General features: G+C 42.4%; 1 protein-coding gene across 1 annotated transcript in view; it reads left to right on the top strand.

Moving 5' to 3' along the window:
* Window positions 1–18,315, top strand: part of NEIL3 (nei like DNA glycosylase 3) — a 32,262-nt gene extending 13,947 nt beyond the window's left edge. Inside the window, exons 4-10 of the mRNA XM_054990398.1 lie at window positions 3,080–3,293; window positions 4,853–4,927; window positions 6,103–6,269; window positions 8,096–8,265; window positions 12,493–12,847; window positions 15,754–15,928; window positions 17,813–18,315. Coding sequence (XP_054846373.1) covers window positions 3,080–3,293; window positions 4,853–4,927; window positions 6,103–6,269; window positions 8,096–8,265; window positions 12,493–12,847; window positions 15,754–15,928; window positions 17,813–17,995 — 1,339 coding nt within the window. The 3' untranslated portion in view covers window positions 17,996–18,315. The remainder of the gene's footprint in view (window positions 1–3,079; window positions 3,294–4,852; window positions 4,928–6,102; window positions 6,270–8,095; window positions 8,266–12,492; window positions 12,848–15,753; window positions 15,929–17,812) is intronic.
* The last annotated feature ends 3,517 nt before the right edge of the window (window positions 18,316–21,832 follow it).

Below are 21,832 nucleotides of genomic sequence, written 5' to 3' on the forward strand. Positions count from 1 at the left end.
TATTATCCCCACAATACAGCTGGAGAGCTGGGACTGAGAGGAGTAGCTTACCCAAGGACACCTACTAAGCTTAGTAGTGGGATTCGAACCAGTAGAGTACTGATTTGCAGCCTCACCTTGGTCTTTATCAGTTAATTGGAGCAGTCGGCAATCACTGACAGCGTCTTATTCATGCCATTAGTTGTGACACATGTCTGAGAGCTATGCCTTTCTTTCATGCAACTGCTCTTTTAGCTTTGATATGGGTGAGGCTGGCCTAAGCTCTTGCGAGCAGTGGGGGATTTTCTTATATACTAATAGCCAAATGACAAAGATCTGAGGATACTTAAATCCAGAGATAGGAACCATGAGCAGACAAAATGCACACTTTGAAAATGCCCCAGGTTTGCATAAAAATCTGAACACTTTAAAAAAAATGGAAGCGGGGGGGGGGTGTTTAAAAAACCTAAAATAAAAATTTTAACCAGCTGCCTTCAGTGGCTGTTCCTAGGCAACTATAACAGTTTGTCCAGTATTCCAGGCTTGGTTTCTGTCAGTAAAAGGCAGGGGGAGAGAAAGAAGTAGGGAAAGATGAGTATATGGAGGCTGTTGTGAAGAGGGAGAGAGGAAATGGTATGTAGAAAGAGATACAGAGAAAAGTGAGGTCCCCCCCGCCCTCCACAAGTCCTTGCAGGTTCCCCACCATGCAACTGGACCCAGCTCAGCCAGCACTATGCAACTGGGCCATAGGGTAGAAGCTGCCAGGGGGTAGGGAAAGCTGAAGACAGGGGGCATCCAAATGTGGGTGGGAAGGAGAGAAGGAAGCAGGAAAAGCAGGAGAGGCTATGGAGGGCAAGGAAGTGAAAGAGGACATGGTAAGGGAGGGGAGAATGAGATAACCTCTACAAGTCCTTGTGGGTTCACTACTTGTATGTGTATGCATGCTTTTGTATACAGACACACACACACACACATATATATATGAAAAGATTCATATATACACACACACACACACACACACACACACACACATATCTTGCGGTGCCTTGTGGTGCCTGAACCTTGGAGTTCATTTAGATTTCACCCTCTGAAGCTTGACAGAAAAGGATTGTGGACCTACATTGAAGCCCCTGAAGAAGTGTTTGATGAAACAAGTAGTTCAAATAGCCCTCTGTTGGGCTAAGGAGGTGTGGTTTTGAGCCACGCCCCCTTGATCCTGGTCCATCTGAAAAAGAAAAAACAGCACAACATTGTTTATAGTGACTGTTTGGTTTGAGGACTCCATTTTTCCAATGGCACCTAAATGAAATAGAGAATCTTCACCTTTAAAGGAACGGACTTGACTATGGGCCAGGCTACAAGTGACGAATGACACAGGTTGGACACTTGTCAGCTTCCCTCAAGTTTTGATGGGAGATGTAGGCAGCCTGGTCTTGCAGCTTGGCTCTCCGACTGCTGTCCAAAGGACTTTTCAACTGTCACTTGTCCAACGTTCCGCTAAGCTGCCTACATTTCCCATCAAAACTTGAGGGAAGCTGACAAGTGTCCAACCTGTGTCATTCGTCACTTGTAGTTTGGCCCTAAGTTACTATATTGATGGTATTTGATGGTATTTATTGGCTGTTTATCAGATCTTGTATGAATTTTAGATTATTAAGTATAGCTTTATACACTAAGCAGAGCTGTATTGCCTATTTATAAATTTGGATAATGCTGTTGTTGATTATACCTTGACTTATCTTTGATATTCTGTCGGGATAGTGGCATCCCTGTGCCTCCAGTTGTGGCTTGGCCACTACCTTTGTTTGTCTTTTTATTTGAAAAGATTGACAAAGGTAAAAAGACCCTTGATATGGATAGTGTTCTATTTTTAGGTGTAGTCAGGGCTTTTTATCTGGGAAAAGACGTGGTGGAACTCAGTGGGTTGCCAGCACAGGGGGCAACTCAGCAGGAGGTGGTGCCTGTGGTACCACATGTGCACGCGCAAAGTGCACGCATGCACCCAGGGCCAGTGATGTCATTTTGGGTCTGCTGGAACAAGGAGGGAGTTTTTAAAAGTTTAAATCACCCTTGGCGAAAATGGTCACATGGCTGGTGGCCCCGCCCCCTGATCTCCAGACAGAGGGGAGTTTAGATCGCCCTCTGCACTGCTCCAGTGGCATGGAAGGCGATCTAAACTCCCCTCTGTCTGGAGATCAGGGGGCGGGGCCACCAGCCATGTGACCATTTTCAAGAGATTCCGGAACTCCGTTCCACCACGTTCCAGCTGAAAAAAAGCCCTGGGTGTAGTCCATCTTCCTTAAGTGTCTAATTCATACAAACTAGGGGCCACCCTCTGCTGCTTTCAGCAGCTGAGTTATTGCATTGTATATAGAAATATTTCCAAATACTGATTGATTTAGATGTTTGTATCTTTACTCTTCTTTCCAAAGGGCACACGAAGAGGCTTACAATATCAATTCTCCTCCTTTGTCAGCATACCAGTGTGGTGTAGTGGCTAGAGTGCAGAACTAGGATTTGGGAGACGCAGGTTCAAATCCCCACTGTGTCATGGAAGCTTGCTGGGTGACTTTGGGCCAGTCTCTCAGTCTAATTTACTTTGCAGGGTTGTTGTGAAAATAAAATGGAGGAGGAAAGACTGTTATAAGGTGCTTTGTATCCCCATTGGAGAGAAAAGTGAGGCATAAATGAAGTAAATACATATGTATCTATTCAGAACCCATTGTCTGTTCATTTTATTGTATGACCCTGAGTTCCAACACCTTCAGAAAGAGTATACTTGAGTATCTCTCCCTGCTACCTGTTAGTCTTTTCCTCACCGCTTCTAAATATTTCTTGATATGGGAAAAAAAGAAATACCTTTATTTTAACACTCCTTTTTTTTTTTAGCCTTGTCTCTTTTTTTTTTTTTTGAGATGGAACCACCAAAGCAAGAGTAACTTCTTTAGAAACAGGGGCAGCTTGGCACAAGTTACCTTTCAGTATTTTAATCCATTAGTTTCCACAATTAGTTCAATGTTTTAATTGCACGAGTCATTTCTATCATCGTACAGTAACACATTTTGATAGTGTTCCTTTTTTCTTTGTCTTTTTCTTGCAGTAATGCAGCTGAAAGTGAACAGAAAATTAGAATGCTGGAAGGCTTAGATGTATGCTCTCCGAAGTTTAGTTTTTCAAGAGCAGAAAGTGAGATCAAGAAGCAGAAGGGCCGCCTGTTATGTGATGTGTTGCTCGATCAAACAGTTCTACCTGGAGTGGGAAACATAATAAAGAATGAAGCTCTTTTTGACAGTGGTCTCCATCCAGGTGTTAGAGTATGTGCAGTCTTTCAGATTGCTGTGCAGAGTATTAACAAATCAAGATAGCATCATACAATTTAAGCAAATAAGTGTCAACGTGGCCCATGTTTACCTTGAGAAAGAAACAAAATCCATGTAATATCTAGGGCCAATCAAAATGACAAAAAACATTGTGCCAGCTTCTGAGCTCATCAGAACTCCTCATCAGGCTAAAACAAATTATGGAGGGGAAAAAAGTAGATTTTACAGGTCCAGATCAGGTCTTGTCAGCCTTTGGTGTTAGATAATGACAGGCTCATAGGATCTACTTTAGGTGTAGGTGTTAGGTTACAGCAGTTGTATTCCAGGGGGAAGAAGCAAAGAATGGAAGGCACCTCATTTTTTAAAAAAAATAGAGTCCAGCAAGGTCCAAATGTCTCTCAAAAACCCACACAAGAAGCTCAGTTCTGTTCAGAGGCTGAGAGCAGATGGAAGTGAGGAAGCCATGTTTACTTTGCCATGGTGATCTGTGGAAACAGAAGAATTTTGGACTATCTAATAAAATGGGAGAGGTGGGCATGCAATGATAAAGATTTCATTGGAGTCCCCAGCTAGTATTTAACTGTGCCTGATTTTTATCCTCTAACACTTCCAACAGGCTTAAATGGACGGGGGAAGAAGTAGTGGCAATCCACAAAGGGTCCAGAAGTCTTTATGCCATATGCAGTGCAATAAAATAATTCCCTGATGAAAAGTCTTAGTGCTTCAAATGAGTTGGGATAACTTCAAGCATCCAGAGCTCTTTATGAGGAAAAAATATTACTGTGCTGCCATATGGCATAAGGATTCTTTGTACTTTGGGTGAGTTTCTTACTGGTTTTTTTCACTACCAAGTCAGTACAGCAGACTCCATTTAAAACTAAAAGCCAAACAAGGCAGATGGACTCCCGTTTTAGCTGTTATCTGAAGAAGTGAGCTGTGACTCACAAAAGCTCATACCCTACCACAAATTTTGTTTGTTTTATAGGTGCTACTGGACTCTTGCTCTTTTCTAAAAGCCAAACAATAATTTATTTCCTGAAATAGATAAAAGGTTATTTGTGTGCTTGTTTTAGCTTGTATGGCCTAGGTCCAAACATTTACCATGAAATACATAAAACTGGTTGAGTATAACAGCTATTGCATTGATCTGGGGAGGAAGGGAGTTCGGGGTGGGTGGGTGGCATGGCTCAGCTATAACCAAGATTTTTAGTATCACAAAGCACCGGAGCCTATTTCCTTGAAGATGGGACTGATAGTCATTATTGTCCATTTAGCTATTGATTATAATGCCTTTGCTTTTGCCATTACAAGTAGTGTGACTCTTTAAGCTTGAGCTGCTGGTCATAACTATGTCCCTGTTTGAAATGTATTAGGAAGCACCTGTGAGTGCGTACTATTTTTTGGAGATGTTTCACTGTTGTTTTTAACAGCAGGATTCGAGTCCAGCGGAATCTTAGAGATGAACAAGATTTTCAGGGTATAAGCTTTTGAGAGTCAGAGCTCCCTTTGTCAGATGCCATATGTTGTTTTAAACCGCTGTTCCTAAATCACAGGCTTGCCAATTAACAGATGAGCAGATCCGTCACTTGGTGAAAATGATTCGAGATTTCACTCTCCTCTTCTATAGGGTAAGGTAACAAAAAACCCTATAAAACTGCACTAAAATGTAAATGTTATATGTGTATTCATTAGTATAAATGTTTTTAAAAATAGCTTGCCCTGCCATTTGACTCTTGGCTCATTGGGGACAGCCAATGGAATCTAGAGGAAAATGACTGGAGACCTTCTAATGCCTAAGTTAGTCAATTTACGCACTCAGAAAAAGTTGTTACTGTTCTCCAAGGGCTGTACCTGTTGCAGGTGTAGCCAGGTTTTTGTATGACTGAATATTCCCAGCATCAAAAATTCCGTAAATGCAGAAAGCTAGCACATCCCGAAGAAGTCTTTTTCTCTAATCTCTCGTGCTAGTTGGTGGGTGTGTCTAAGGCTGCTTTCACACATGTTGGATAATGCAATTGTATTTTCAATGCAGTCATTTGCAGCGATTTAGTAGCTTAACACAGGAAAATCCAGTTGCAGATTAAAAGTGCATTGAAAGTGGATTATCCAGTGTGTGTGAAAGCAGCCAAAGAATCCTTTGTTTTGATTTTTAACATGTGAGAGCATTCAAACATGTATTTCCCCCCACCTGCATGTTGTATTGGTTCAGTCCTGGGATGGTTTGTGCTTACTCTATAACTTGGATCTTCACTGTGTTGTTAAGCACTCAGGTGCCATTGGTTTTGGTATACTAGAGAACTGGTAACTATTATTATTATTATTATTATTATTATTATTATTATTATTATTATTATTATTATTATTATATCCCGCCCTCCCCACAAGCGGGCTCAGGGCGGGTTACAACAGAAGATAAAATATACAAGATAAAATCACAATAAATCAGCACAGCTTTCTAATAAAACACCTGCTCATACAGTGGATGATAAGCAAGTACTTAAAGAAAATATGTCAGTGTGTGTGTTTGCTCTTTGATATTTTCTTTACCTTCAAGAAGTAAACAAAAAACAACAACAAAAGAACCCCGAAACTGCTGATAAGCCATTCTTGGATTTTGACCTATATAAATAAGTAATAGTGGAATTTCACTTTTATGAAACTTCTACACAATGGCCAAGAACATGGGCATCTTATAAATACGGACATTAAAAAAGTAGTCATGGAGAAATATTGGTTTGCACAGTGACCTGCTGTGTATTTGCTTTTCTAAAAGACACGAATATATTTTTTTTCTCTCTTCCAGTGTTGTAAGACAGGATCGGCCTTATACAAGCATTACAAAGTATACAAGCGCCCCAGCTGCGGGCAATGTAGGGCAAAGATTACAGTGTGCCGTTTAGGAGAGAATAGCAGGATGACATACTTCTGCCCCCGGTGTCAAAAAGACAAACCTCAGCTTGTGGATCTTGGGTAGGTCATTGCACTTACAACATATTTCTCAGAATGTGAGATGAATTTGGAAACAGCTGATTTGAGAAGTAGTAACCTCTTGCCTATACTCTTGCTTTTTGTACGCTGTCAACATCCAGCCTTCAGTCTCTAATTACATTTTTGCTCTTCTTCCTCCCTTTCCTCTCTTTCCCATGCTAGCCTTATAAATTGCAGATCTAAGGGAGCTTAATTCGCTGTCTTTTTTTTTGGAACATTTGCAGAACTTCTATAATGAAAACTGCCTATCTTAAATCACTGCATTCCTCACACGCTTGTAGCGTTGTGTTGTGTATGTATGTGTTTCCTGCCCTGGTTTTAAATCAAGGAGCCTTGTGAACAGATTCCCAACAGGAGCCACAGAGGCATCTTGTTTTATTTTCTCTGCTTCTCTCATGAAAAATATGTAGTCAGGAGTGATTCATCTTGTTAAACTGTAAAAGGAGCGCTTCCGAGGAGGTCACCAAACCGGGTTGAATCTCAAAGGTGGAAGGGATTTTAGTGAAGGCTCATTTTACAGAGCAGAAATAAACATGTCCAGAGTATAAGTTGAATGGATCCACGTAGCGTTCAGCGTGTGATGTACCCTGCATTCAACACGGGCCAGGCTCTTCAGACTACCAGAAAAGCACTAGCAAAGAACAGCCTGTAGTGATTGGCTTCTGTGGGGAATGGGATGCCGCATTAGATGCAGCTGGACGTTCATGCGAGTAGTGTGATAAATATGGGTTGAATGGCAAGATGGGCACATAAAGCTGCCTTATATTGACTGTTGGCCTATCAAGGTCAGCATTGCCTCCTCTGATTAGCAGTGGCTTTCTGAAGTCTTTGAGGGCTTTCACATCACCTGATCCTGGCCCTTTGAACTTCTGCATGTAAAGCAAATGCTCTACCACTGAGCCCCTCCCCTAACAAAAAGACACATACAGATACAGCCAGCTAGGGTCCATGCATGTGTGCATTCCCAGCTGGACAGAAAACCATGTATTAAAATGGCTGCTATGTACATCATTCCATCACTAGATCCACCAGCTGGGTTTCTTTGTCTTGCTTCTTTTTCAAATTTTCTGCTACTATACCCTACTGTATATGTTTACCGAATATCCTGTTGTTTATTATTGTACTTTGCTCAATGAATGTCCTAGCTTTTGATTATATTGTATTTTCACTTGCACTGTGTAATCCACCTTGGATCTCAGTGAGAAAGATGGACTAATAGTAAGAATGATGATGATGATGATGATGTTGTCTCACTTCCAGTCTGGATTACCTGTGCTTATCTGCATTCAGGTCTCTAGCAAATGATATCAGGCTAGATTACTGCTGTACAAGCTCAGATAAATTTTTTTAAGGATAAGGTGAACAAAACATTGAAAAGGTGAGTAGGAAGAAGCAGGTGATTTATAATGGCTTCCATCAGCTTTTGGTTGGCTTCATATTTTGAGATGTGGAAGGGTTTTTGATAGGACAATCACTTTATATAGATGGTTGATTGCACTGGGCTATTCAGTCACCAAATGAAATGATAATATACTTATCTGATGCCTTTTACCATTTTGAAGAGCAGGATGGTTCCATTCCCACCCTATGACTTGATGGCAAAATTGAAAACAGTCACATGGGACAAATCTAAAAGACAGAACAATGACTTCCTACCAGATACAGCGGCACGGTTCTACTTCCATCCTGATGGCCAAGTTATTAAACTCCACTCTTGCCTCCTCCATAGTTCCTTGACAGAACACAACTTTCGGAACAAACCTCTCCAATTGCTGACATCATTTTTTTCTCCTTCCTTCATTGAACAGCAAACTGCCAACAAGAAATAGTTTAATTGGCTGGGCGTACAGCAGGGGGTCATGTTCTAATGAACAAGTTGCTCGAAAATCGGAAGAGGAGTGGGGTTGTGCCTGTTGCACTCTGATAAATAAGCCTTCTGTCAAAATCTGTGATGTTTGCTTGACTCCAAGGCCTGAAGGTAAATAACAGTGGGGTCTGTGTAATTATATGGCAGTGCAGTATAGTAGCCTGGAACTGACTTTTGAACATGGTACAGAGGCAATACATAATTGTGTCTATTAACACTCTGATCTTAATGCATGAGTTGAATGGTTACCTAACAATTTCAATCTGAAATGTAGTACGAAAAAGTCAGCAGTTTGTTTTCAAGGGCAATTAGTTCATAGCTTACAGGGCACTATAGATACTCTGGTTCGATTATCAACGCTTGTTGAAAAACATACAAAATATGATGAGAAATAGATGCTCCTAAAGGAATGTGTTGGGCATGTGCTGGAGAGGGTACAGGGGTACTGTAGCACTGTAGGTATTTCTGGTGCTTTAAAGGTATAGGTCCCTGCGTAGGCAGATTATAAGAAACACCTCTGTGGGGAAAGTGAAGGAGTAGTCCTTAATTCTTCAGACTAGGAAAGCAAGATCAGAGGAAACACAGTTTTTACCGAGAGTCACAATGGAGAGAGGTTGCAAAATAGCCTTGAGCAGATGCCTGCGTTCTAAGAATCTGCATCATAAACCCCAGAGCACGTTGTCTTGGGGAACAACGCTTTGCGTTATAATGGCATGTTCCTTTTGTAACTCAAATATATACTTTCACAGCTGCTATCTCATCCTATCCTATGTGGCATGAATTATTCAGTTAAACCTTTTGTACTTTTTGCCTATTTCAGCAACTTCCTGAATTGGCAGACCAAATGTTTCATAAATTGAAATGGAATATATTTTGCAAGGGGGGGAAAGAAATCTATTTTCTTTATAGCTGGGAGGGACAAACGCTATCTTCCACCCTGGTGGCATTTCAAAGACAATGGAAGTGTGTTTGTGTCTGAGAAGTATTTAAATCTTGTAATAAACATGATTTTTTTTAAAAAAAGTATCTGCTGGGACTTCTAAAACCAAACTTTATTTTTGAAACCTCTTAGCTGGTGGTAACAAACCCCAGTGTATGAGCAAGGTCAGTGCCTTCAGCTTTGTGGGGGGATAAGCAGAGCTGATGGAGTCATTCTGTCATGCTCCGCAGCAATGATAATCTTGTGATTTCTGTCTTCTCTACCCGAGCTGTGCTTCCTTCTCCTTTTACATGACTTCCTTTCTTGCCTTCCCTCTGCTACACAAGCTTGACTATTATGCTTCCCTCCCCTAGGTGTCTTTTAATCCTATCTCCCTCCCTTCTGCTGCTGCCACAGGTTCCCTTCTGACAAGCCCCCCACCCTTAAGATCCTTCCCAATACCACTTAGTCTTGCCTTGGTTGCCTTCCTAATCCTGTCCCCTCTACCATCTACAAATCACTGCCTCGCCTTTTCCTTTGTTATGTACCAGTAAGGTTTTCCTCCCTGCACCTGCTAAAAGCCAGCACTTGAGTTGTCCTTGACCTAGCTGGCCCATTTCAGACCCCCCCCCCCGAGGAATGACACACAAGAGTGGGTGTGGTTTTGCTGTCACTGATTCACTGGGATACTGAAAGCAGTACCTGGCAAAACCCTCCCCTCAATACAATTCTTAAAAATATCAGCGCCTTTTACACTCTGGACTTGTGAGTCCTTGCCTGAACAGCTGTCATGTTACCACTGCGGGGTCTGGACACGCAATCAGAGACATCACTATACTTAAGATGAATAGACTGCAAAAGTCCAAAGAGTGGGTCAGGAAAGACATGCTGATCCAAGCCTTCTGGTGCATAATGTGTTGGGCAAACAAGGCTGGTGAACTACTATATCTGCGGTCTGTCAGGCCTTTCTGTTGTCTGCATAAGTTGCTCTTGGCTGATTGTCTTCCACAAAAATGCCAGCCCCAGGAATCTAGAGGCTTAGGCTGTTCAGAAAGTCAGATTTGCCAATTAACTTCTCTCCTGGAATTTATGCACCCAGCTGCTCACCTAAAAGTTGAAGCAGACCCTGTACAACAAAGACAATATAGCTTAGGGCTTTAGAATAAAATCACGATAAAATGTTCTTTTTTCTTTCTCTGCATCTTTCATTCCAGTTGTGAAGCTTTTAGGCCATTATCAAAGGCTGGCATCCGAAGACATTTAGAAAATATGTTTAGATACAATATCTTTCTCTCAAAATCTCCATTACAAATAAGGTTGCAAGTAAAGTGATTTTTTTTTTTAAAAAAAATTGTTTACTTTTGTCATTATTTTTGCAAGTCTTGTACTTGTTTTCCCTCTGCCACTTCCAAGGTTAATAGGGCAATCTTAAACCCACTGACGGATTTAGAAAGGTGTAACCGTATTTTGGATTGCATGAAGGTTTGTGTGACATTCCCTTGTCCTTAAACAACAGAAATGGCACCAGAGTCATTTTTTTAATTCCAAAAATAATTAACTAGTTTGTTTACTTTAGAGGGGAAAGGTCAAGTGAAATCAGGGGTTGAAAATTTCTGAGGAAATTTGACATCTTATATCTATATCTGAGGTAAAATCAGAACATGCACAGATTTCATTATGTTCTTCACAGATACTTAGAGGTTTCTGTTTTGAGGCTTTGATTTCCATGTTTTCCCCAAGCATTCTAGTGTACTTTCTTTTAGTATTCTCTTTCCCTTCTGGGGTTAGGAATGCTGGTACCCACTTTCTAATACCCCAGACCCCTTCTCTCCAAACACCAGTGCTTTCCTTCAGTCGTTAGCTGAAGCTGAAGGTCTCCACAGGCAGTTTCCAACCACACCCAGCCAGGGATCACTCCATTGTTCGGAGCTACTTCCCTGTTTGACTGGGTAGGAAAAATCTCTCCTTAGAACTAGACATGAGCACGAACAGAAAAAAATCCAAACATGGTGTTCATTGTTCATTGCCATCCACGAACAACGAACACTGACGTACGTGATCCTGTCACAAACATGTTCATTGTTCGTTGTTTGTGGGGGCCAGCAGGCTCTCCTCCAGCCATCAAGATCCCTACTGCACCACTCCCAGAAACCCTACCTGAGCAGGCAGCAGGAAAGGTACCAATAATAAATAATAGCTTGGTCCCAGAGCCTGGCAGCAGCACTGGAACCTGAAATGGTAGATCTCTATCCTACCACACACAAAGTAAATTCAAGCTCCAATGCACTCACCCTGTCTCTCTAACAGCAGCTGCCTCTCCCTGAAAGCCAGAGCTGGGAGCCCCCCTGCCCCCTGGTCTTTTCCTCTTGTAACAAATTTGGAGCTCCCAGGGCAACAGCAGGAGTTCAGACAGAGTTCAGACAATCCCTGCCTGAGTTGCCATGGGAATTGATTGCAGGTGCCAGACTGTCTGGCTTGACGAACAGCAACGAACAAGGCTTGCAATGACCGCCTGTTGGTTTAGAATGCTGTTTCACGAACAGCTTGTTCGCGAACAGCAGATTGGGCTGTTCATGGGGTTTTTTAGTTTGTATTGCTGTCCGTGCCCATCTCTACTTAGAACATCTATCTCCTTTCTTTGGCCCTAATGGGAGTCTGCACCTACTTCCCAAATCTTGCCAACATTCCCCAGTTCTCTTGCTGGTATTTAAACTACTCTCTGTTAGGACTCCGTCTCCCAGCTCTTCACACTCCATTCCTCCCTGCTAAGACTGAAAACAGATCCTCCTCTTTCCATCTCCCTTGGAGCAGCCTGTTGCTCAAAGCTCTCTGTTTCTGTGAGGGATTAACCCTGAATAGTCCTGCAGTTGTGTGCACAGTACTTCCAGGTTTTTGTAAAATGTGCAGTCGGTCACAGTAGGTAAAGGTTAAAGTTGGCCTGAGGAAAGTCCACTGATGCAAAAATAGGTTGATTTCACCCTATTTCGAGCTGAGTCATGGGGACAGAGCTTACATTTGTATGCATGTAGGTGCTGTGCTCACATTCCAACACTTGCACTTATGTGGGGAGTGAGTCAAGCATTTTTGGTCATGAACCGGGAAGGTTGCTCTTTTGCCCTGTATGTGCATTGTTTGATCTCTGGATATGTGGTGGGAAGGTTGCTACTATTGCAGTGAAATGCTCATGTGAGCCCTACTGAACTGGACTTACACATCTTGCCATGCAAATATAGTTGTATGTCCACATCCAAGATAGTAAGTTGTCATACAACTATTTGAACACAACAGCAGCTTGTTTGGGATCATCATGTCACCATGAATATGCCTGCTGCTGGAAAGAAAGAAAAGGGTTGGAGGGTGGCGGTTCAAAGTAGAGACTAATTGAGGTTCCTTTTCTTTGCTTCTTTTCCCATTTTAAGTTCAAAAGAGACAGGATGATGAAGCTTTAACTGATTTGGTTAAATACCCCTATAACAACTTTGCAAAACCAAGAACAGAAATTAAGATCAACAGGAAAACAGCATTTGGGACAACTACGCTGGTTATGACAGATTTCGCTCTTCTAAACCATAATGGAAGTGAGAGCCTAAGTCCAGATGGAAGCTCTCTGCATGGCTCTTCAAGAAATGATCATAACAGCACCTACCACTCTGCAGTAAGCACACCAATACCCTTTCCCCATCGATACAATTCTTTAAAGCCAGTGGTGAAGAAACAGAAGATTGATTACTCGTCTTCATCTGTTGGGACTATCATTGGGAATTTAACAAGCAGGTTTGTTATTTCCAGATCTAAACACAATTCTTGTAAAATATATATCATCGAACACAGTCTGGAAGCCCAGAAACTGATGCACAAGTCTATTCTTATAGAAAAACATTTACTTTTAATTTAATGTGGGTTTCCTTGGAAGGAATTCAGTGTAAAAGGTGATCAGTTAAATGCATATAAAATATGTACCAGCCTCTGTGTGCCATAGAGCGGCTTGTGTGTGTGAACCAGCCCTGACCTGGATAGCTCAGATGAGCCTGATCTCATCAGATCTCAGAAGCTAAGCAGGGTCAGCCTTGGTTAGTAATTGGATGGGAGACCTCCAACGAAGACCAGGATTGCAGAGGCAGGCAATGGCAAACCACTTCTGTTAGTCTCTTGCCAGGGGTTGCCATAAGTCAACTCTGACGTGAGGGCACTCTCCACCACCACCGCTCTGTGTGCATGTGTACCGTAGGGTGGCTTGTGGCCTGGAAAGACCATATGAAAAGGAAATGTTTACTAGGTAAAAGTAGCAAGACTGCATGAATGGCAAGGTAGAAGGTAACATGGCATGACCAGTGTATCGGCACATTGGGGTTGGACTAGATGACCCTAGAGGTCCCTTCCAACCCTATGATTCTATGATATGCATGAATGAGTGAGCAAACATGAAATTTCCAATGGATGCTTCTGAATTTGGAACTCTGTCCAAGTGGCTTATCTAAAACAGTGCCTATAGCTGGCTCCCATCCAGATACATTCCCTGTGGATTACATCTCAGTTTTGGAATTCTAGGGTGTAACGCTGATAGTCAATTACAGCAAACACAACAAAAAAAACGTTTGCGAGTGAGTCAGAGCCCACTTTGGCCGTTTGTTGAAGTAGATTGGCATCTGTGGCCTGAATATGGGAAAAGGAAAGGAGGCAGGGAGAATAGGGTGTGTCACATGACTATGTTCAAATTGAATTCAAGAGTCAGGCAATGTAGGGTGAGCTCTACTTCTGAATAGGTACAGAAAGGTCAATGGTATAAGCCAATGCCCAAAGAGTGGGCCGATCCCTTCTAGCGTTCACTGAATCCAAATTACACAATGTCCAATTTATGAATGACTTCCTTGTAAAAAGATCCAGAGGAGTTAGCTGTGTTAGTTGGCAGTAGCAAAATAGCAGAGTCCAGTAGCACCTTTAACCAACTTTATTGTAGCATAAGCTTTCGAGCACCACTTCTCTCTTTGTCAGATGCCTTGTAAAAAGAAATGCTCATCCACTGGTTTGTGCTTTTTAAAATGTCTTTTTCATAGCCCTTTACTCTCCTGAGAGAAGACTGGCTGCTATCCAATATAAATGGCAAAAAGGCATTGTGGCCCAGTAATGGCATATATCATGTAAGAGAATGTGCAGATGAACAAGCTTTTGATAGTACTTGACTGTAGCACAGAGAGGGATGGGCAAATGTCAGACTCAGCTGAGAAACTGTTATCCGAGAGGACCTCCGCTGTTATCCACGAGGTCCTGACCTAGATGGCCTAGGCTAGCTTGATCTCATCAGATCTTGGAAACTAAGCAGGGGTGGCCCTGGTTAGTACTTAGATGGCAGGTCTCCAAGGAAGTCCAGGGTCTCTGCTCAGAGGCAGATTACGGCAAATCGCCTCTGAAGATCTCTTGCCTTGAAAACCCTGTGGGGTCACCTGTGACTCGATTGCACTTTCCACCCCCGAAAAATAAAAGGATAAAACAGAACTGCTGTCTTTAAAAGTCATTATAATTAATAGATCGAGATGGGTAGCCATGTTTGTCTGTAGCAGTAGAAAAGAGCAAGAGTCCAGTAGCACCTATAAAACTAACAAAATTTGCGGTAAGGTGTGAGCTTTCGTGCGTCGCAGCTCACTTCTTCAGATATTTGTGTTAATTTTTCAAATGAGACTCCAAGACAAGAATACAGGGAAAAGGAGGAATTATAGTAAGATTGACAATCTGTGACATAGGAACAGGGCCCTGTGGATTGGGTCAAGGGGGGAGCTATTGGCCTTATTATGGCCTGTAGTTTTGTCCGTCTTGCCCATGTGTCCTCCTTCCTAGTGAATTGAACTAGCAGGCATGGTACGTTTTGTATATGCTACGGTGAGTATTAGGGTGGCACTATCTAATGCTTTGGACTTGCAAACTTGCCCAGAAGGTTGGCCACTTCTCTATCAAAGCAACAGGAAGAGAATAGCTTTTAAAAAACATTAGTTGTCAAGGAACATGCCCTTCACATTGTGAACAGAGATGGTCTCCAACTATCCCAATGAATCTAATATCGGAGGAGAGTAAAGCTTCCCCGCCACCTTCGTAAAATACACTTTTCTGCTCTGCCAGTCAGACGGCTTCCTCAGTGGAATATGATTGGGATCATTAAAGTAGCTTTGATCAAAGAGCATGGAAAATTGTCTCTGAAGCAGACAAGGAGGTAGAGATCCCCATGGCCTGGTCTAAGACACTTGTAATAGCTTTCCAGAGGGGGAGAATATAATTGGAGGGAATTGGCCTGTAGTGTGTCTTGCTGCTGCCAATTCAGGATGTCTTTAAACTATATAAAAGTGCAGAATTTATGCCAGCAATGCCAGAATGGTGCAGTTTATAAAAATGAGAGTCGAGGCAATTTTTTTGGACTTAAATTTGTCACTTGCGTTTCATTTCACTTCCATTGCTAGTAAGTTCGGGATGGAATCCTTGGTTTTATTCAGAGAAAACAAGTAGAGCAGATAAAATATCGAGGACAGGGTTGTATTTTGATCACCGTTTATTAAGATACATTATTGATCATTGTGTACGAAAAGGAAGAGTTTGTGAGAGTTGTGGCAGGGGGAATCGGTGGGAGTGATGGGTCTGCTGTAACTAATCCCTTTAGTTTTATGCAGGTTTTATTTTGTAACCTGTCATTACAGAGCATCTCCAGTTAATATGACAGATGGTTCTTGTACATTAAACGCTGGCAACCCTCGCTGCAGTAAACACGGCCGCTTCTGCATTCTCCGAGTGGTGAGGAAGGACGGGGAAAACAAGGGCAGGCAATTTTACGCTTGTCCTTTACCTAGAGAGGCTCGGTGTGATTATTTTGAAGTAAGTGAGAATACAGTCTATCCAACGTCTTTGAAGGGTACAAATCACTTCCTTGAGGAACCATCGTTGTTCATGGATTTCATTCATTCATTCATGACCGTAATGGACTATGGAGGACGATGACTGAGTTGTATCTAACCAGTGTTTCCATTGGCAGAAGAGGGGTGAGCTTGCCTGATTGCCCTCTTCACTGCAGCCCCATCATGCACAGCTTTTTGCCCACCATAAGTCCTTCAGTCCCCAGCAACAGCCTGCTTGGAGCTCAAAGGATGCCCCTCCTGTGGAAATACAGGTAGAATCCAACTCAGAAATCTTGTCCAGACATCTTTCCAGTGAAGTTTAGGATGAATATGAGAATTTTGATTTGCCAAGCTTTTGTTGTTGTTGCACGAGCTCTTGTGCAGATGGAAATGCAGGGCAAAGACTGTGGTAGCTTCTTGCACTGAGCCAAACTTACTGTATCCCCTCTCATGTTTCCACTTGCACAACATCTTGTGCATCCAATTTCTGACCATATTATATGCAGAGATCCAGAGGCGTTAGCCGTGTTAGTCTGTAGTAGCAAAATAGAAAAGAGTCCAGTAGCACCTTTAAGACTAACCAACTTTACTGTAGCATAAGCTTTCGAGAATCACAGTTCTCTTCGTCAGATGCATCTGGATTCTTTTCTATATGCAGAGAGGAGATCTCTATGTTTGGACAAGATCTTGAACAAGAGGAACTGTGCTAAGTCCATTTATACTTCTGTTTGTGCTTGACTGTATCCGAGCCACTGTCTTAAATTCATGTCTTTCAATAATAAACAAAATTCACTTTTATATATAAGACTAAAGAACAAACTTCTGTTTTTCCCCTCCCTCCCCAGAGTGATAGATAATCATATAGGAGTTCTTGCAGGGGTGGGGTTCTTGTTCGGGTAAGATTCTCCTTTGTGGTCTGTTGTGATATGTCCTCCTCTTGGTTTGCAAAAGGGCACCAGAAGAAAGTCAGCTGAAGACTTAAATGAGACAAGGAAGTAGGATGCGAGCACGTCCTTCAGTTTTTTATTACTTAATTGAAATGTTGAGGAAAAGGGAGTGAGGAATGAGGTTTTTAAGCCAAGCTGCCATGGCATTTCCAAGGAAAGCATTGCCTTTCTTTACAGCAAGAGTGAACATTTATTTATTTATTTAAAACATTTGTACGCAGCCTTTCTACCCATCTTAGGATCCCCAAAGCATCAGTCAATCAAAAACAATGTTAAAATACAGGTATATATCTGTATACACAGGGCTTTTTTTCTGGGAAAAGACGGGGTGGAATTCAGTGGATTTCCCTCGGAGAAAAAGGTCACATGGCTGCTGGCCCCACCCCCTGATCTCCAGACAGAGGGGAGTTTAGATTGCCCTCCGTGCCGCTCAGCAGTGCGGAGAACAATCTAAACTCCCCTCGTCTGGAGATCAGGGGGCGGGGCCACCAGCCATGTGACCATTTTCAAGAGGTTCCGGAACTCCGTCCCACCGTGTTCCCGCTGAAAAAAAACCCTGTGTATACATATATATCGCAATATATCATTTGACCTTTGGACTCTGAAAAGGAAGGAGCATTAAAGTTTTAGAATTCTTGGAGAGTGAAATCTTTTGTTTCGGAGCCATGAGCTACGAATAAATGGAACCTATGTCACCTCCAGAATCAGATGAGATGAGCAAAAACTGTCCTTCCACAAAGTCAAACCAGTAGAGTTCAAACATTGAACCAAACTATTTTAAAGTGGAATAGTTTAGCTTCATTATTATTGGATGCCACCAACCTGGTAGAATTAAAGGCAAGCTTCCTACCACCAGACTAAAGGAGAAAGTTTGCTGTAGCATCTGGTGTTAAAGGAAAAACGATTTCTCTCCACAGTGGGCAGACCTGCATTTTCCATTCTGCAATCATGGGAAGCGCTGCATTATGAGGACAGTGTTGAAGATTGGCCCTAATAATGGAAAGAATTTCTTTGTGTGCCCTCTTGGGAAGGATAAACAGTGTGACTTCTTTCAGTGGGCAGAAAATGGTCCAGGAATGAAGATTATCCCAGGATGCTGAGCTATTCATCTCCAATGCACCATTTGACATTAATCTTCTCAAACTGTGTATTCTATACTTCTCTAGGAGACATTTTAGGAGGGGCAGGATCAAATGACACTTTCTGATTTCAAATCTTATCTAGATTATATATTTGAACATTACTTCTTCCATCCCGACAACTGTTTGTACTATTTTCTGTTCATTACTTCTTGTTTATTTTATTTAGCTGCAGAAACTCTCCGAAATGCATTGTGTGTGCCTACGCTTGACTCGCTTGGCTTGCAATGTACTGTAATTTATCAGTAGACATATATATTTTAGTTAAGCGTTTGTCTGTGTCATTTGTCCTTCAATACTTTTTTCATGTTCTAATAAAACTTTTATGGAAAACATAACTTGACTCAATGCATTTAAGATGAATAGATTTAATACATTTGTCATTTAGTTATGAAAGATTAATATGCTCAATAAAATGTTTCTAGTATTGATGAGCCGTTGTTTGTTCATACTGAGCTGTCCTGAAGAATTTGTTGTTGGAGCCAAAAACTGAACAATTCAGTTCCACTCTCCATAATAGGCCTGAAGGCAACCCTGTAGCTGTGGTCAGGGCCGGCTCCAGCGTCGCCAGCACCTGAGGCAGCTTAACGGCTGGTTTTGTGTGCGTGCAGGAGGGGGGCCTTCCAGCCCTCCCATTCAGTTGCTCTGTGGGCCAGGCGCAGCCGGCTGCCCTGGCCGCCAGCTGTGCCTGGCCCGCAGAGCAACTGAACGGGAGGCTGCCCCACACTGCTGCCGCTCCTTGCTGGTGGTGGCAGCGGCAGCTCTGTGGCCCTCCCGGGCCTGCGCCCCTCCAGAGCCTTAGCGCCCTGAGGTGGCTGCCTCGCTGGCCTCAGTGGGCGGGCCAGCCCTGGCTATGGTTTCTGTGTGGCTTTGTGCTTTTAGTACTTTTGTGTGTTGGAACCTGCACCATGCTGAAATGTTGAGTTGTGAGAAAACAGATCATTGAATCTATAACTCTTACTCAGCTTAGATCTACTTAATGCCTCATAGGATCAAGTTTAAGAACTTCCATTTATTTGTCCTGTAGAATCTACATTGTGTGGATGTAAAGGAATTTAATGCCACTGTTGTTTGTGTATTTAGTGTATTTTTCATTCGTAAAATACAATTTAATTCCACCATGCTACTTTTCCTGTAGCTGCTTTGGTGTAGCTGTCAAGAGCAGCAGGCCTCTAATCTGGAAAACTGAGTTTGGTTCCCCAGTCCTCCCCTTGAACCCAGCTGGGTGACCTTGGATCAGTCACAGCTCTTCCAGAGCTCTCAGCCACACCCACCTCACAGGGTGATTGTCATGAGGATAATAATAACACATTTTGTAAACTGCTCTGAGTGGCCGTTAAGTTGTCCTGAAGGGTGGTATATAAATCGAATGTTTTTGTTGACAATAGATTGAAAACTCTAGAGATTGGTCTCTCCCTGGCTTCTGGTAACTACTAATCTAATATATTACCATTCTCAAAGTCTGTTAAAATAAACTTCTCCACTACCCAATTGAATTGTACCTCACCTTTTCAGGCCTCTTAAGATCTCACTAGGTCAGTTAAGGCAGTTAGTTGTTACAGTGCTTTAACTCCAGTGGATCAGTGTTTGTCCCTTAAGTGCTTTAAAGTAATTTTGAAGCAGTTGAGAGCGCCTTGAAGTGCGGGCTGGCATAACTCTAATAACTGATAATGTGATCTTAAAAGCTTTTTAAATGGACACCTCAAGAAAAGTATCACCACAGATGTGTGCGTGTGCATTAAATTGCCCGAGTAATCGGAGGGGGTTCATTTCCTGCGCCTTGTAAAAGAGAATTTTCACTTTCCTTCCAGCGCATCATTTTTAAAGCTCTTGATTCCCAAGGAAGTAGTGTATGTCTTGCTGCAGAAAGTGTTGGACTTGGAGATTTAGTGTTAAATTCAAGTTCTACCTTGAGATCTTATAAACCCTTACTTGTCAGCCTCTGTAAACCAAGAATAACAGGGAAGATTCCCCTGCTGATGTGCTAAGTTGTAGGAAAGAACACAACTCTTTTCTAAAGCAGTATAGTTTTAGTATAGTAATAATACACTTCTACGCATTCTCAGATGTTTTCAGTGTAGGAAGTCAGTGGTGTGTGTGTTCCATATGCCTTAAATTGATATTGACTGACTCACAGTTTTTTTTTAAAAAAGGATCGCAGAAAAGGCCTCAGCCAGCAATATGTTTCTACTAATGGCAAGTGATCTTCAAACACAACTATTCTGTGAGTATTTAGAGTTGCCATCTTTTTTCTTTAGCAAGTAGAAATTCAACAGGCAACGCCTTCCCCCAGAATTTCATTTCCATGCTATGTTGCATAGTGGTTAAATACATATAGCATCTGTTGGGGTAAAAACATAGCAATGCTAACCCCAAGCATTATGAAGCAAAATACACACAATTCTCTCTGAAACCAATTATGCCTATAGCTGTACATTTGATAGTGTTTGGGGATATATGCAAGAAAAATAATGTACCGTGGAAGCCAAAAACTTAAATTTAGAACAACCCAAGTCTGAGAATTGGCATCTGTGTCTCATGAAGTTGTTTTACAGTATAATCTGATTTTTCCTGTTTTAAATATGCTAATTTAAAATGGCAATAGGAATGAATTCCCCTGATTCTGTTCCATAATTGTTTCTCTGATTATCTGTACATAGGCATTTCTCTCCTTTGACCTTCTCTTTTCATTAGCTTTTTTTTTCAAGAGTCCTGCCTGAAAAGTATATGAGAATATATTTTACATCACTATCTGATACATTTCTTGTGTGTTTGGCTGAATGAATTCTTGAGTAATAGAACTGGACCCAACCACTTTTTCTGCTGCTGAAAGAGGGAGGAGGTAGTCTTCTTTCTCCACCAGCATAGCTGTGTTGGTGATCAGGGAACTGCATGAGCAAAAGCCATGTGGGAGAGAGGCTTGCAGTAAATAAAAATTAGGTGAGACTGAGGGCCAAACTACGGGTGACGAATGACACTTGAATGGCAAGTATATTCCTTCCTGTTCACTTGCCCGATCCACTTGCCGTTCAGGTGACATTCGTCACTTGTAGCTTGGCCCTCAGTGAAAAAACTGGCAGGATCCAACCCATACAATGTTCCCTCAAATTGTGTGTGTTTGGGTGAATGGAGAGTTGTGGGGAAGGGCAGTGGCATTGGGTTCCCAGGTGCCCTCTAGTGGCGGGCAAACCTCTGGGGTTTGCCCCCTTGCCCGCTGATCTACCAGTGATCGGCAGAAGGTGGCAAGCCCGCGGAGGTCGCCTGACACCGGCAGGCACCCCAGGAAGACATGCGGTATATGAGCTCCCAGGGGCATGGCAACATCACACCTGGAAGTGACATTGCGACACTGGCTGTGGGAGTGCTCCCACACTTTGTTTGGGGCTGATTTTGCCCCTAAACGAGATGAATTTCATGGCCAGCCCAATGATGCCACTTTTGGGAGTGACATCATTGCGCAGGCACTGGAGCACACATACGAAGAAGAGCATGCCGCTGGCACAAGGTGAGTGCGAGGTCCCGTCCCCCCCTGCCAGGAGGGTGTAGAGACCTGACAGCAGTTGCTGCCAAAGGCTGCACAACCTGTGGGGTTTGGTGCACAATGGCAGTGCATAGAGTGAGATGTAAACATAAGTAAAATAATACATTCTTATAAAAATATTTTGTAAGCAGTTCAATAAGGGAAGCGGTCAGGTCAGTTTTGATGTGTCATGCCAGTGAATGGACTAATCACATTGGCCTGTAGAGATGATTCCCCAAATGGAAGACCATCATGGGAAACACTGGAATGGATCCTAC

This window comes from Eublepharis macularius, chromosome 10 (assembly GCF_028583425.1).
Source record: "Eublepharis macularius isolate TG4126 chromosome 10, MPM_Emac_v1.0, whole genome shotgun sequence".
Taxonomy (NCBI): Eukaryota; Metazoa; Chordata; class Lepidosauria; order Squamata; family Eublepharidae; genus Eublepharis; species Eublepharis macularius.